At 39.1% G+C, this 15,469-nt stretch overlaps 1 protein-coding gene across 1 annotated transcript in view; it reads left to right on the top strand.

Moving 5' to 3' along the window:
• SAR1B (secretion associated Ras related GTPase 1B) overlaps positions 1–13,150 on the top strand; it is a 31,725-nt gene extending 18,575 nt beyond the window's left edge. Inside the window, exons 4-7 of the mRNA XM_031010724.3 lie at positions 1,558–1,623; positions 4,617–4,720; positions 5,788–5,919; positions 7,226–13,150. Of these exons, the coding sequence (XP_030866584.1) occupies positions 1,558–1,623; positions 4,617–4,720; positions 5,788–5,919; positions 7,226–7,342 (419 nt within the window). The 3' untranslated portion in view covers positions 7,343–13,150. The remainder of the gene's footprint in view (positions 1–1,557; positions 1,624–4,616; positions 4,721–5,787; positions 5,920–7,225) is intronic.
• Positions 13,151–15,469: the final 2,319 nt, after the last annotated feature.

Below are 15,469 nucleotides of genomic sequence, written 5' to 3'. Positions count from 1 at the left end.
GAAGACGTTAAGACAATCGTTATGAATGTGCTCAGGGATTTAAAGGAAAACACAAACATGAGGAAAGAAATGGAAGATATAAAACAGAATCAGATGAAACTTCTAGAAATGAAAAATACAGTATTTGAAATGAAAATTTCTTTTTTTCTTTCTTTCTTTCTTTTTTTTAATAGAGACAGGGTCTCCCTGTGTTGCCCAGGCTGGTCTCGAACTCCTGGGCTCAAGTGATTCTCCCACCTTGGCCTCCCAAAGTCTGGGCTTACAGGTGTGAGCTACCATGCCCAGCCTGAAATGGAAATTTCACTGGATAGGATTAATAGTAAATTAGATAGTGCCGGTACTGCAGAAAGAAAGACCACTAAACTTAATTCAATGCAATAGAAACTATCCAAAATGAAGCAGAGAGAGAAAAGTGACTGAAAGCAAAATAAACAGAGCCTCAATGACTGGTGAGACAACATCAGGCAGTCTAACAAACCTGCAACTAAAGTCCCAGAAGTGGAAGGGAGGAGGAAAAAAGATAGTTATGGAAATAATGGCCACAATTTTTTATGGTAATTGTTTTTATAATTAAAGACTGTCTTATGTCAGCCATAAGAGAAAATTATTTCACCTGTATCATTTAAGATGAATTATATGAACAATTATTAGATTGGAGCAGTTATTTGAATTCATAGCAAATAATTGTCTGAAGAGATTAACATTTTCAGCAGGAAGAATAGAGAAGGAAAAATAAATGTCGGATTTGTGGTGAGTAGAATACTAGAACTGAATATTACAATTATTTGTTATATTGTCAGTATGAATTGGTGTATATCTAATTATAAAAAAGTATTATTGTACCAGTTCGTAAATGTTTGATTTGACCTTATTTGCAATAAAAGTAAATCAAACATTAAGTAGTAAATATAAGCTATTGTTAGAAATGTTTGTTCCCTGGTGCTGTAAAGGATAGCACTTGAACATAAATTTAATTTCCTCAGCAAGGCCATTTTTACTTTCTGCAGAAAGGTTACACTTGCCAGCAGTTTTGCCACAAGAGTACACCGAACAAAGGAGACAGGGTCATTTATAATCTGATGCATCCACCCTACTGCTGTGTCCGGTTTCCATTGGCTGGAATGGGACCTCACATTCTGTATTTGTCCTGATTGGCTAGCAACTTAGAACTTTTTAAAAGAGGCAAAGGCAGAGGAGAACAAAGGAAGGAGGAAGTAACTTGTGGAATGCTGAGAAAGGTAAAAACACCTTCAAATAAGGAAGAGGAACAGGCTATGACCTAATGCTTGCTTGGACCAGTGTAAGTATGCCAGGGCAAATATTTAGGCTAAATTGTGGGAGCTAAGAACATAAAGTACATTGATTTCTTTATTACGGCTGGCAGATATTTAAGAATGTTAGCACGGGTCTTTGAATCAATTTTGCTTCTAAGATAAGTTACTATTTATTCTTAATTAGATGGGGAGGAAAGTCTTTGAAAAGGAACCTCTACTTTACTTTTTACACTATTAATGGGTTTCTGATTTTCATGTAAAAATATTTTAAAATCTTATTTAGCTTCAGAAGAACTGACCATTGCTGGCATGACGTTTACAACTTTTGATCTGGGTGGACATGTTCAAGGTAAGATTCTTTTTTTTTTTTTTTTTTTTTTTTTTTGAGACAGGCTCACTCTGTCTCCCAGGCTGGAGTGCAGTGGTGCAATCTCAGCTCACCGCAACCTCTGCCTCCTGGGTTCAAGCAATCCTCATGCCTCAGCCTCCCCAATAGCTGGGATTACAGGCATGTGCCACTGCGCCCAGCTAATTTTTGTATTCTTAGTAGAGATGGGGTTTCACCACGTTCAAGGTAAGATTCTTCTACTCTTACAGTCACTTTGTTTTATTTTAACTTAACAAAAATGTGGCCATTAGTTCTAGTGCATGAAATCTCATTCTAGTCACGCAAGGCCAGAGTAGATTTAAAATTTAGGGATTATTACTCCCCGATAAATACTTTAAAAGCAAAGGGTGATTTTCATGATACTTCTGGCCAATTCAAATGAGAATTGCTTTTGGTGGTAAAGTGTACGAGTAAAATTAACTCCATTCTCTCTACTTCAATCTACCTCTCACTGTCATAATCATGTTTTGAACATGTTACTGCTCTGTAAAACAAAAACAAAACAAAACAAAACAAAAAAACCTTCAGTGGCTAACTCATTACTTACAAAATGAAGGCCAAACTCATTAACCTGGCATTCAGGATCTCTATGATCTGGTCCCAGTTTACTTTTCTGGGCTTTTAAAAATTATAGAGACAGGGTCTCACTCACTATGTTGCCCTGGCTTGTCTCCAACTCCTGGGCTCAAGCAATCCTCTCATCTCAGCCTCCCAAAAGTTGGGATTATAGGTGTGAGCCACCACATCTGGCCTACTTTTCTTTTATTTCCCTCTATTCCCCTTCCCGTTCTTTTTACTTCAACCAAATCAGACCTTCTTGGTGTTTTCCTCTGTGCTTTTGTTCATGCCATCCCCATCCGCACATGAGTAACCCCTTTAGGCCCCAGCGTATGCCCTGCTACCTCCCTTGGGAAGCCATTCTCAGTTGGAGTACTCTCAGCTGTACTTCATAGCACTTAGTATATTTGTGTACATGTCTACAACAAGTTTGGAAAGACTGCCTTATCTCTTATATTAAAGTTGTGGGGACTAAAATCCTGTTTTTTGTTTTGTTTTGTTTTGTTTTAATTAAAAAAATTTTTTTTTATAGAGATGGGGTCTCACAATCTTGCCCAGGCTGATTTTGAAGTCTTGGCCTCAAGCAATCCTCCTACCTCAATTTCCCAAAGTGCTGGGATTACAGGTGTGAGCCACCACACCTGGCCTGTTCATTTTTTATATCCCCAAAAGTACTTGGCAACATCTACCTCATAGTAAGTCATAACTAACCAATGTTACCAAATTGGTGGGCATTCTAAACACCTGATGCAACATATAGTTGAAAAGATTGTAAATGGTTCTGGCTAGTGAAAGCACATTTGAGACATGTAATTGTCTGGCATATACACAAAATAATTTCTGGAATACGATGATTAGAATTGGAATCTAATGGAATTTGTCTGAGACTTCATTTCTATGTTGTTTTCAAGATATGTCATAATGGCTGGGTGTGGGGTCTCAGGCCTATAATCCCAGCGCTTTGAGAGGCTGAGGTTGGGAGGATCACTTGAAGCCAGGAGTTCAAGACCAGCCTTGCAACATAGCAAGACCCTGTCTCTACACAGAATTTAACAATTAATGGGGCATAGTGATAGACACTGATAGTCCTACCTACTCAGGAGGCTGAGATGGCACTATGACTTGAGCTCAAGAGTCTGAGGTTGCAGTGAACTAGCCTGGATGACAGAGCAAGACCCTGTCTCTTTAAAAAAAAAAAAGGTATGTCATAAAACTCAAGTCAGTGAAGAAAGTTATGTTATGGAAAAAATTACTCTTATGATTTCATAGACTTCAGTTAATTATTAACATTTGAGCTTCTTTTCTGAGTAAAACAGTTTTGTTTTGGGTTTTTTTTAATTATTTTTTTTGAAACAGAGTCTGGTTCTGTCTCCCAGGCTGGAGTGTAGTGGCATGATCTTGGCTTACTGCAGCCTCTGCCTCCTGGGCTCCATCCTCCCACCTCAGCCTCCCAAGTAGCTGGGCAGGCACACACCACCACACTTTCTAATTTTTTTTTTTTTTTTTTTGAGACGGAGTCTCTCTCTGTCACCCAGGCTGGAGTGCAGTGGCATGATCTCGGCTCGCTGCCACCTCCACCTCCCAGGTTCAGGTGATTCTCCAAGCCTGGCTAATTTTTGTATTTTTAGTAGAGACAGGGTTTCACCATGTTGGCCAGGTTGGTCTCCAACTCCTGACCTCAGGTGATCCACCTGCCTCAGCCTCCCAAAGTGCTGGGATTACAGGCATGAGCCACTGTGTCCGGCTTGGCTAATTTTTTGTGTTTTTTTGTAGAGATGAGGTTTCACTATGTTGTCCAGGCTGGTCTTGAACTCCTGAGCTCAAGCAATCCACCTGCCTTGGCCTTCCAAAGTGCTGGGATTACAAGTGTGAGCCACCACACCCAGCCTTATTATTTTAACAAGCTTGTACCTGATATTAATTTCCTTCTGTCACTCATTCCAAATTTATCACTGGCAAAAAAAATCTGATAATTAGAAATGTCAAAAAATGAACACTGCATATATATGTAATATAAATACACACATTTTATGTATATATAATTACATATATGTAGTTTTTTTACTGCTTATATTTTAGATCTAGTAGCAGTCCTCCAATGAACTTAACGTGTATTTTTTTATTTTTATTTTTATTTTAAATATTCTACTCCTTACATGTGATAATTGGAAGAGACTAAAGTATTTGACTTGCCCACAGTCAAGGAAAGCCTGAAATTCCCTCTTAGTTATTCTCAGAAGAATTTGGCACCACTGGGTAAAAGATTAACTTGAATATATTGTGAAGTACCAGCAGCTAAGGGATTACTGCACTTGATATCTGGTTGGACTCTTTGCTTAAACCATCTGCTGGGTTTGACCAACAAGTAAACTCTAACCCCTGATTGTTTTTGTTAGCTCGAAGAGTGTGGAAAAACTACCTTCCTGCTATCAATGGCATTGTATTTCTGGTGGATTGTGCAGACCACGAAAGGCTGTTAGAGTCAAAAGAAGAACTTGATGTAAGTTAAATAACTGAAACTAAATATAGTCAAATCACTCTGGTAAGCCTGCAGAAGTAGGTCAGAGATACAGGTATCAGAGTGCAGCTTTTCTGCAGTCTCTGATGAAACTCTTGGCAATTTGTTGAGCTCAGTGATTGCTTTAAGTAGTGATTACTTAGAATGCAGAGGGAGTAACTGAGTAATTGTAGCTATTGAGGAAGTACTAACACAGACATCTTTTATGAAGACTTAAGAAGCTCACCCTGTACAGAATGTACCCTTTTAGTATATTTCATGTCTGTTATATTCCTGGAGTGGGTTGATCTTGAGTCCCTGGTCATGCTAAGATGCTATTTCTTAAGCCACAACCTGGAAATGATAGGACATGCCATCTTTGACACTACTCCCAGGAGTGAGCAGAGGCATATGTAGCTACCTCCCCTCCAGTATCCCAGATCAGATACTTTGTAAAGGGGCCCAACAGCAGCAGGCAAGGTCAGCACCAGATCTGGGGCCACAGAGTAAGCAGGTCCGTGATTTGATTGAAGGTTGATCATACCATGGCTCTGCCCAGAGCAGGCAAACAAATACTTGTACGTGTGCAAAAGTCCAGGTAGGTTCTATGGTTACAAAACAAGGACAGAGAATGCCTGAGTTCCTACTTTGTTCCAGAGACTGTGCGTATTACTTGATTTAATTCTCAATTTCATAGGGTGGATGCTACTGTTCCTAATTCTCTCTAGAGCTTCAGTCAGGCTAACTTGCCCAAAGTCACGTCTCAAAAGCAGTAGAGCCAGAAGTGAAACCACATCTGTTCACTTCTAAGGTGCTGGCTCTATACATTCTATGTCACTGCTTTAAAAGATGAGCAGAGTAAACATTTACAGGAAGAGCCTTAGGAAGACAGAAGAATTTAGCTTATGGTTTCATTGAAGTCACTTTAAAATGTGGGGAAAGTTTGACAAAGAACGTTGGTATGACATGATATGGTAGAAAATGAGTCCTTTATTGTTTTATCATATCAAAATAAGCTCTTTGGATGGTTTCATATCAACTCTTGTTTTGTATTGTTTTGTTTTTTTCAGTCACTAATGACAGATGAAACCATTGCTAATGTGCCTATACTGATTCTTGGGAATAAGATCGACAGACCTGAAGCCATCAGTGAAGAGAGGTTGCGAGAGATGTTTGGTTTATATGGTCAGACAACAGGAAAGGTAAAAAAAAAAAAAATTATGATGGGTGTGTTTAATTCTACAGTACAAATGTCTTCTTAAATTACTATTGTCCAACTATACAAGCCCATTATCATTTTTCTTAAAGAAAACTGTCATTTATACATGGTCTTTTTAATGTCCTCATTTCTTTCTACCATGGAATGAAACCTTTTCTTGGTGACAACAAAAATGTCAAGGATCAGTTATGCCTAAGGCTTGTGCTTATAGGAAACTAAATTAAAGCTTTCAAAGTTGTTTATCATACATTTTCAGAATTAGCCACCAAACGATATATTTGAGTGTTTAAGTATACCAGTAGTGTGTTTAGGCCCTGAGTTTACCAGAGATAAATAAGACATAAACTTGGAATATTTTACGGTTTTCTGAACATATACTTTATAATAAGCTTTAAGACGGATTGTTTTGGTATTCACTTTTCCTAGGATTTATTTTGGGGGAAACATCAGCATTGAAAAAATCCAGATAAACAGTGGAAGAACCCCAGAGATTTACAAAATTTTTTTAGTTTACATATACTATTTCAGGGTGGAGAAATACTGCAGCATATAACAGGAGGCTCTTTTTTTTTTTTTTTTTTTTTGAGATGGAGTTTTGCTCTTGTTGCCCAGGCTGGAGTACAATGGTGCAATCTCGGCTCATTGCAACCTCTGCCTCCCAGGTTCAAGCGATTCTCCTGCCTCAGCCTCCCTAGTAGCTGGGATTACAGGCATGTGCCAGCATGCCCGGCTAATTTTGTATTTTTGGTAGAGACGGGGTTTCTCCATGTTGGTCAGTCTGGTCTCGAACTCCTGACCTCAGGTGATCCGCCCGCCTTGGCCTCCCAGAGTGCTGAGATTACAGGATGAGCCATCACGCCCGGTCCGCAGGAGGCTCTTAAGTCAGACAAAGTAGACTTTGGTCTGTTTTCTGTCTTCTTTTTTATAAATTAGCTTGATATTAATTTTAGGAAATGCTTTGTTTGGTCATAAACCTTCTCACGGAATGTTTGTCTTTAATATTAGTGAAGCCAGTTTGGATTTTTTTCTAAGTCAGATTATTTTTATTCTTGGGTATCTTGCAAGCTAACCTCTTTCCCACTGAGTGGCCATCCTGTCCTAAGGTAGAGTGAGAGAAGGAGGCTTCTTGTGTGTTTGTGGGGCTTGGATGCCAAGCAGCCACGACTTTATCACAGTCATGGATTTATCACAGCCATTCTTTGTTCTAAAATAGAACCTATAATTCTGCTGGGATGTGGGGCTTTATTAATTTCATAAAATTCCAACAAAATGTCTCTCTTCTATTCTAGGGGAGTGTATCTCTGAAAGAACTGAATGCCCGACCCTTAGAAGTTTTCATGTGTAGTGTGCTCAAAAGACAAGGTTACGGAGAAGGCTTCCGCTGGATGGCACAGTACATTGATTAACACAAACTCACATTGGTTCCAGGTCTCAACGTTCAGGCTTACTCAGAGATTTGATTGCTCAACATGCATAACTTGAATTCAATAGACTTTTGCTGGTTATAAAACAGATGTGTTTTAGATTATTAATATTAAATCAACTTAATTTGAGTGAGAATTGAAAACTGATTCAAGTAAGTTTGAGTATCACAATGTTAGCTTTCTAATTCCATAAAAGTAATTGGTTTTTACAGTTTATAATCTGACATCACCCCAGCGCCATTTGTAAAGAGCAACTTTCCAGCAGTACATTTGAAGCACTTTTTAACAACATGAAACTATAAACCATATTTAAGAGCTCATCATGTTAAATTTTTTATGTACTTTTCTGGAACTAGTTTTTAAATTTTAGATTATATGTCCACCTATCTTAAGTGTACAGTTAATAATTAGCTTATTCAATGATTGCATGATGCCTTACAGTTTTCAATAACATTTTTTCTTATGCAAACGTCATGCAATAAAACAAACTCTAATGTTTGGCATCCTTGTTGGGCAAATATTTCATTTAAATGTGTCTTATCTAGCTAGTATACTCTGAAAATTTGAGTATTTAATATTAGGCATATGAAGTGGTTGTTGGGAAAGGAGATTCCTTCAGAATATTTAGAATAGCGTTTAAGGCTCTCAAGGCTTAGGTATTTACCATGAGATGGTTGTGGTCAGTTGCACCTGATACCATGTATCCCTGAATCATGTGTATTTTTATTAGTAATGCTGCCACTACCATTGCTGATGGGGTCTGTGTCCTAGTCCCTGTGGGACTGGCCTTCTGAAGAAAAGCACATTTATGGTACACAAGGTTGATTCTCAATTTGGTAGGCTCTATAGTTCCATCCCAGTTGTCTAATTCTGAAGTGCTCCAGTCTTACTGGTGCCCAGTGGGGTAATCTGTGCCTCTTCCCCAAAAGCAATGACAGGCACCAGTCTCTTCACATTTAGATATATTCCCAGTCTCTTTACATTTAACAGTACTCTCCAGGGCAAGCAATAAGTAGGGCCTTGTGTGCAGTTTCATTGTAGAGACATGTATATCTGAGGAATAAAACAGCTTGTTCTGTGTCAGTCTGAGATATGTGGAGATTTTGTTCCTATCCTATAGCTCTTTTGTGTTCTTTGGCATATTTTATATCCTGGTAGAAGAAAACAAGTGCTTGTTTCCAATTTTCTTTTTTCTTATTTGCTCTCAGGTAGTTCTTACTCCATACAACAAAGACTTTTTGTTTGTTTGGCTTTTTTTTTTTTTTTTTTTTTTTTGCTCTGTTTCATTTTGTTTTAGAGATGGGGTTTCACCATGTTGGCCAGGCTGGTCTCAAACTCCTGACCTCAAGTGATCTGCCCGCCTTGGCCTCCCAAAGTTCTGGGATTATAGGCGTGAGCTACCATGCCTGACCTGACTTTTCTTTTTAGATATTATGCTTGCCATGTGATAGGGCCTGCAAGCCTCATTGCTAGGCTAAGAAAATTTTAGTTTTTCAAAAGCATTATAATTTCCTAAGAAACTGAATTTTTTTTATATGTTTGAGATTCCCATCATTAGTAATATAAGATGAAAGGTAAGTGCCAAAAATGTATTTTTAAAGACCCTCAAGTTTAAGATTTATCTTGATTATAAGCCAAGTTTTATAGTATATTTAACCAATTCCATCAAGAATAATTTTAATATCAAAAACTAGTGTTTTCTGTAGCCATTGTCCATGTCAGAGTTACAGTCCTTTTTGTCATTGATAATATAACCTATGAAGCAGATAAGGATTGAGGAATATGACTGGAAGGAATTACTATTTAGCTAAGCTGACAAGGTCGCTTCTTAAGATGACATTTGGTTTCAGTAATCTGACTATTCTGTTTTCACTTTCATCTTCTTTCTAAATGAAAACAAAAGTGCTCCGTCCCTTCCTGGAAACCCAGTAACACTACGGGAAAAGTAGAACATGACATTGCAGCCTATTGATTTCTTCTTCCAGATAGGTTTAAAGTACTCCTTAAGTTCTGACTAAATAGAACTAAGCCTTATTAAAAATAACTGCCTCTTGTTCATGTTATCTGTCTTCAGTACCTTCAGGGACCTGCCTTTCTTCAAGTATTTCCTAGAGTATCTATTATGATACTGAAGAAGCTAATTATTTGTGTTGTAAATGGGTATAAAGGAAAAAAACATACTGGTTTCTCTAGCCAGGAAAAATGCTTTCTGGTGTAATATATCTCGCTCCAGAACCCTCATTCTAATTGTAACACTAGGATCAAAGAAACAAAGTCACTTTGTGGACCACAGCTAAACTGTGGATATTTTCCCAAAGACATAAGATTTTTATGGCCCGAGCCTCTAGAAAGGAAGCCATGTTTAGGAGCAACCAGCTTTCCTCCCAGCTTTAGGGGGCAGAGTTCCTGAGCCAGAGGACTTACTGTCCAGCTTTGAGAACTTCTCCAGAGTATATGCACTGGGTACTGCTCTTTTTCAAGAGAACCAAATTAAGAGGATGGCAAGAAACAGTAGAAGCACAGAGGAAAGACAACTCTGCATGTGCCTGTGTGAATGTGTGCATCCATGGAGTATTTCTCAGGTAAATACTAGTACTGGGGACATAGGCTAATTGTGTGTCCCACACTGCAAGATGCTAAGGCGTAGTTAACACTGTGGTATACATACAAATCAGGCACTGTCCAAAAGATTTTTTAAAATCTAAAGTCTGAAATGTAAAAATATAAGGTTTCAACCCACTTTTACACTTTTAAAGAGATCCCATACCTGTTTCACTGACTGCTGTTAATTACACTTTTGGATCACAGCTGGTTAAATTGATAGATTTCAGTTTATCTTAGTGAATTTTTAGAATGGAGATTATAGCATTTTTTAATTGGAGAACAGACATTTCCTAAAGTATATGAAAAAAAAATTATTCACTGTTGGTTTAAACCAGTATCTTTGTACGAGTGCCAAAGATATATGAACACAGATACTGCCTGTGTAGACCTAAATTTTAGTTTTGTGTACCTGGATCCATATACAAATTTTTTGTGGTTTATAGCATAAAAGCAGAACGTTGTTTCTTTCTTAGTTTTCAACCGGCTCATCTTTTGTTTTTGTTTTTTGTTTTTTTGTTTTTTTTTGAGATGGAGTCTTGCTTTGTTGCCCAGGCTAGAGTGCAGTGGCACAATCTCTGCTTACTGCAACCTCCACCTCCGGGGTTCAAGTGATTCTCCTGCCTCAGCCTCCTGAGTAGCTGGGACTACAGGCGCGCGCCACCATGCCCGGCTAATTTTTGTATTTTTAGTAGAGATGGGGTTTCACTATGTTGGCCAGGCTGGTCTCGAACTCCTGACCTCGTGACCTGCCCGCCTCAGCCTCCCAAAGTGCTGGGATTACAGGCGTGAGCCGCTGTGCCCAGCCAATGTTCAACCGGCCCATACTTTATAGTGATGGAAAGCACATAAACTACTTATAAATCATTAAAATAGGGTGATAACTGTGATAATAGTGTTTCTTGCATTCTAGAAAATTATTTTATTAACTACATTCAAAACCCAGCATTTCACAGGTTCCATCATTAGAAACAGTATAGTTCTAGTTAACATGATTGGAGAGTTTCAGGGGAAAGGTTTACATTTTCTGAAACTGTATTTGGTATGTGACTCAATGTGGTATTTCAGTCTTGTTAGTCACTTACATGACTGACGTTTGCAAGGATTTATTGCCAAGTAAAATTTGACCAGAGTGCACTGAGAATAGCTACATAAAGGGAAATCTCTCAAAATTCCTTCTGTTCATTTAATTTGGAGCATATTGTTTAAATCATTTTAAACGTATGTAAAAAGTTGAAGCATTAAAAAATCTTCAAGAAACAATGAAAAAATAGAAATTAGCAAACATAAGTTTCTTAATGCAAAATTAATAGTGAATAAAAGATAGCCTACATTAAAAGCCAGAGGCTTTGCTATAAATATAAGAGTTTAGAAAAACAGTGTGCTTCAATTAAGGACTAAATTATCAAAACTGCATGTTTGTTTTTTCTTTTCTTTTCTTTTTTTTTTTTTTTTTTTTGACATGAAGTCTCACTCTGTTGCCCAGGCTGGAGTGCAGTGGTGCGATCTTGGCTCACTGCAACCTCTGCTTCCCAGGTTCAAGTGATTCTCGTGCCTCACCATCCCGAGTAGCTGGGATTACAGGTGCACCCCACCATGCCCAGTTAATTTTTGTATTTTTAGTAGAGACAGGGTTTCATCATTTGGCCTGGCTGGTCTCCAGCTCCTGATCTTAAGTGATCCACTCGCCTCGGCCTCCCAAAGTGCTGGGATTATACACATGAGCCACTGTGCCCAGCCTAAAACTACATGTTGATGCTTCTGGTCATTTCCATTATTATCCTTCTTTTGAAATTCAAGTTAGTGCTTTTTAACCAAATAAAAGAAGAACCAGCTCTTGGGATATGTGACTCTGCCTCTGTATAAAGTGACTGGAATTTTGTTAAAACCATGTTTCCACTTCTGAACCCTGTTACCATTCCCCCTCACAAATCCCCACCCAACACCTGGATTTTAAAGATCCTCCAGTGTCAAGGGAAGCCACAGAGTCTATTAAAGATGCAGTTCTGAACCAATTAATTTTTGTCCTTATAATTTAGAACATTAAATAGCTAATATATTTAATGGCACTAATTGTTGTTCACGGCTTTCATCATACTTTTAAACAGAATCCAAAGTATTCAAAGGAGAGTAAGCGAAGTTATCCAAAGCCAACTTTGTTTCAGGTGTGTCCCCTGCCCCAAATAGATTTTAGGGCAGAAATAGAAAACTGAGTTTACACAGAACTATTTTTGGAAAAGCTGCACTGGAGTAGATGGATTCTTCTTCAGCATACTTTTTTGTTTGTTTGTTTGAGATGGAGTCTTGCTTTGTCACCCAGGCTGGAGTGCAGTGGTGTGATCTCCACTCACTGCAACCTCCACCTCCCAGCTTCAAGTGATTCTCCTGCCTCAGCCTTCCAAGTAGCTGGGATTACAGGCGTGCGCCACCACAGCTGGCTAATATTTGTATTGTTAGTAGAGACAGGGTTTCACCATGTTGTCCAGGCTTGTCGAACTTCTGACCTCACATGATCCACCTGCCTCAGCCTCCCAAAGTGCTAGATTATAGGCGTGAACCACTGTGCCCGGCCAGCATGCATTTTAAATAGTGGCTTAGATTTAGTTTTAACTATTTTGGGGTGAAAGGCAGGAACAGTTCTGTTTTTGACATACAGGTTTTCTTTGGGATTGTTTTCATTTTCAAGTATAGATTCATGTCAGAATGGCCAACTTAACGTGGGTTTCTGTATTCCCTGGTGTTGCTCTTAACCTGAACTCATAATCAGTTGCCATACTGAGGCAAGAGCACTCAGGGTGAACATAGTCAAGTTACTTTAAAAGTGATAAAAGTGTTTTTCCATGGTGAAACCTTCAGTATTTGGCTGAATGTAAAGTATGTTGAAGTGGTATATTGATGGTAAGTTGTTAATCACTAACCTTGTTTGCACTTTTGTACACCACTGCTTGCACTAGGATCTTGGTGTGAATTTTCAATTGTTTTACAGTGTATACAGATTATTAAGGATAATTTATATAAAGATGTTTCTGTTTAACTTTGTGTGTTTTACAACAAAGAGCTATAATAGATGGTTAAACGTTTTTGAATTGTGTTTATATGTTAGTTTGATTATGTTCTATTATCTTTTCACCTGCCATGAATTTGAGTGTTAGGAAGGGAAAAATAAAATACTAATCTGGTCTTGAAGAACTCTAGTGTCAAGTTCCATTTTTATTATTCAACCATAATTTTCATTTTGTTTGTTAGAAATTTCTTGGACTTTGAAAATTGCAAAGATTGTAGAACTTTTTCTTAGTGCAAGGATTCTAAGGTACATTTGCTCAAGTACCAAGGCCTAATTTGCATGGTAAAACTGAAAACAACTTATGGACAAACTGAAGTAGTACACAATGTCGACTCAGTTGAAATGTGAAAAATAAGACAACCATTTTATCTATATTAAGTTTCTCTAGTATGCACAGAATCTCCTGGAGAGCTTTAAAACACACAGACACACACACACACACACGCTTAAAAAAATTCCTACCAGAGATTGTGATTCACTAGATCTGGGGGTGGAAGTGGGAGGCAGGAATCTGACTAACAAGCCTCTCAGTTTTTTTCTTTTCTTTTTTACATACTCTCTCTCTTTCTTTTTTCTTTCTTCTCTCTCTCTCCCTCCCTCTTTCTCTCTTTTGTTTTGAGATGAAGTTTCACTCTTGTTGCCCAGGCTGGAGTGCAGTGGCACGATCTTGGCTCACTACAACGTCCGCCTCCCAGGTTCAAGTGATTCTCCTGCCTCAGCCTCCCGAGTAGCTGGGACTACAGGCACGTGCCACCATGCCCAGCTAATTCTTATATTTTTAGTAGAGACAGGGTTTCACCATGTTGGCCAGGATGGTCTCGATCTCTTGACCTCGTGATCCACCCACCTCGGCCTCCCAAAGTCCAAAGTGCTAGGATTACAGGCGTGAGCCATCACATCCGGCCTTTTTTTTTTTTTTTTTTTTTGAGATGGAGTTTTGCTCTTGTTGCCCAGGCTGGAGTGTAGTGGCGCGATCTCTGCTCACTGCAACCTCTGCCTCCCAGCTTCAAGTGGTTCTCCTGTCTCAGCCTCCTGAGTAGCTGGGATTATAAGCACATGCCACCATGCTTGGCTAATTTTTTGTATTTTTAGTAGAGACGGGGTTTCACCATGTTGGCCAGGCTGGTCTTGAACTCCTGACTTCAGGTGATCTGCCCTTCTTGGCCTCCCAAAGTGCTGAGATTACAGGCATGAGCCACTGCACCCAGCCTTCTTTTTCTTTTTTTTTTTTCCTTTCCTTCCCTTTCCCCTTCCTTTCCCTTTCTTCCCTTTCTTTTTTTTTTTTTTCTTTTTAGTGGGGACAGTGTCTCATTATGTTGCCCAGGCTGGTCTTGAACTCCTGGCTGAAGGTATCCTCCCACTTTAGCCTCCCAAAGTGCTGGGATTACAGGCATCAACCACCACACCTGACCTTTCAGCTTTTTCTGATGCTGAAGTCTAAATTTTTCATTTGGGAGAAATATTGATATAACAATACTGCTAATAATAAATGATCCTTAGCCAATCAGTGAAACAAAAAAGAAGTAATGATTTTGGTAAGGATTATCAAGTTAGAGATTTAAATCTAAATATAAAACCTTTCTATAGCCATCCCTTTAACCTTCCCACTAACAATGTACAGCAATGACAACAAGCTTTGTGCTAGCTCTTCAGTATAATCCATCACAACTCTATTACAGTTGGGCCTATCAGAATATTTACCTATGGAGCCAGGCACGGTGGCTCATGCCTTGTAATCCCAGCACTTTGGGAAGCCGAGGTGGGCGGATCAGCTGAGGTCGGGAGTTCGAGACCAGCCTGACCAACATGGAGAAACCCCGTCTCTACTACAAATTCAAAATTAGCCAGGCATGGTGGCACATGCCTGTAATCCCAGCTACTCAGGAGGCTGAGGCAGGAGAATTGCTTGAACCCGGGAGGTGGAGGTTGCAGTGAACCGAGATTGCGCCATTGCGCTCCACCCTGGGCAACAAGAGTGAAACTCCGTCTCCAAAAAAAAAAAAAAAAAAAAAAAAAATTATTTGTTGAGTTGAAACTAACAAGTAGAGGCTGGGAGCAATGGCTCATACCTGCAATCCCAGCACTTTGGGAGGCCAAGGCAGGAGGACTGCTTGAGGCCAGGAGTTCAAGATCAGCCTTGGCAACATAGCAAGACCCTGCTTCTATAAAAAAAATTAGCTGGGCATAGTAACACATACCTGTAGTCCTATTCAGAAGCTGAGGTGGGAGGACTGCTTGAGCCCAGGAGTTTGAGGCTGCAGTAAGCTGTGATTGTGCCACTGCACTCCAGCCTGGGCAACACAGTGAGACCCTGTCTCAAAAAAAAAAAGAAAAAAGAAACTAACAAGTAGATAGACATAGTGAATGCACTGAAGGGACCAATGCTTAAAAAAAATTTGTGGGTCCAGGCACAGTGGCTCACACCTGTAATCCCAGCACTTTGG

The sequence above is a fragment of the Gorilla gorilla genome, chromosome 4 (assembly GCF_029281585.2).
Source record: "Gorilla gorilla gorilla isolate KB3781 chromosome 4, NHGRI_mGorGor1-v2.1_pri, whole genome shotgun sequence".
NCBI lineage: Eukaryota > Metazoa > Chordata > Mammalia > Primates > Hominidae > Gorilla > Gorilla gorilla.
This window is presented reverse-complemented; position numbering and strand designations above follow the sequence as displayed.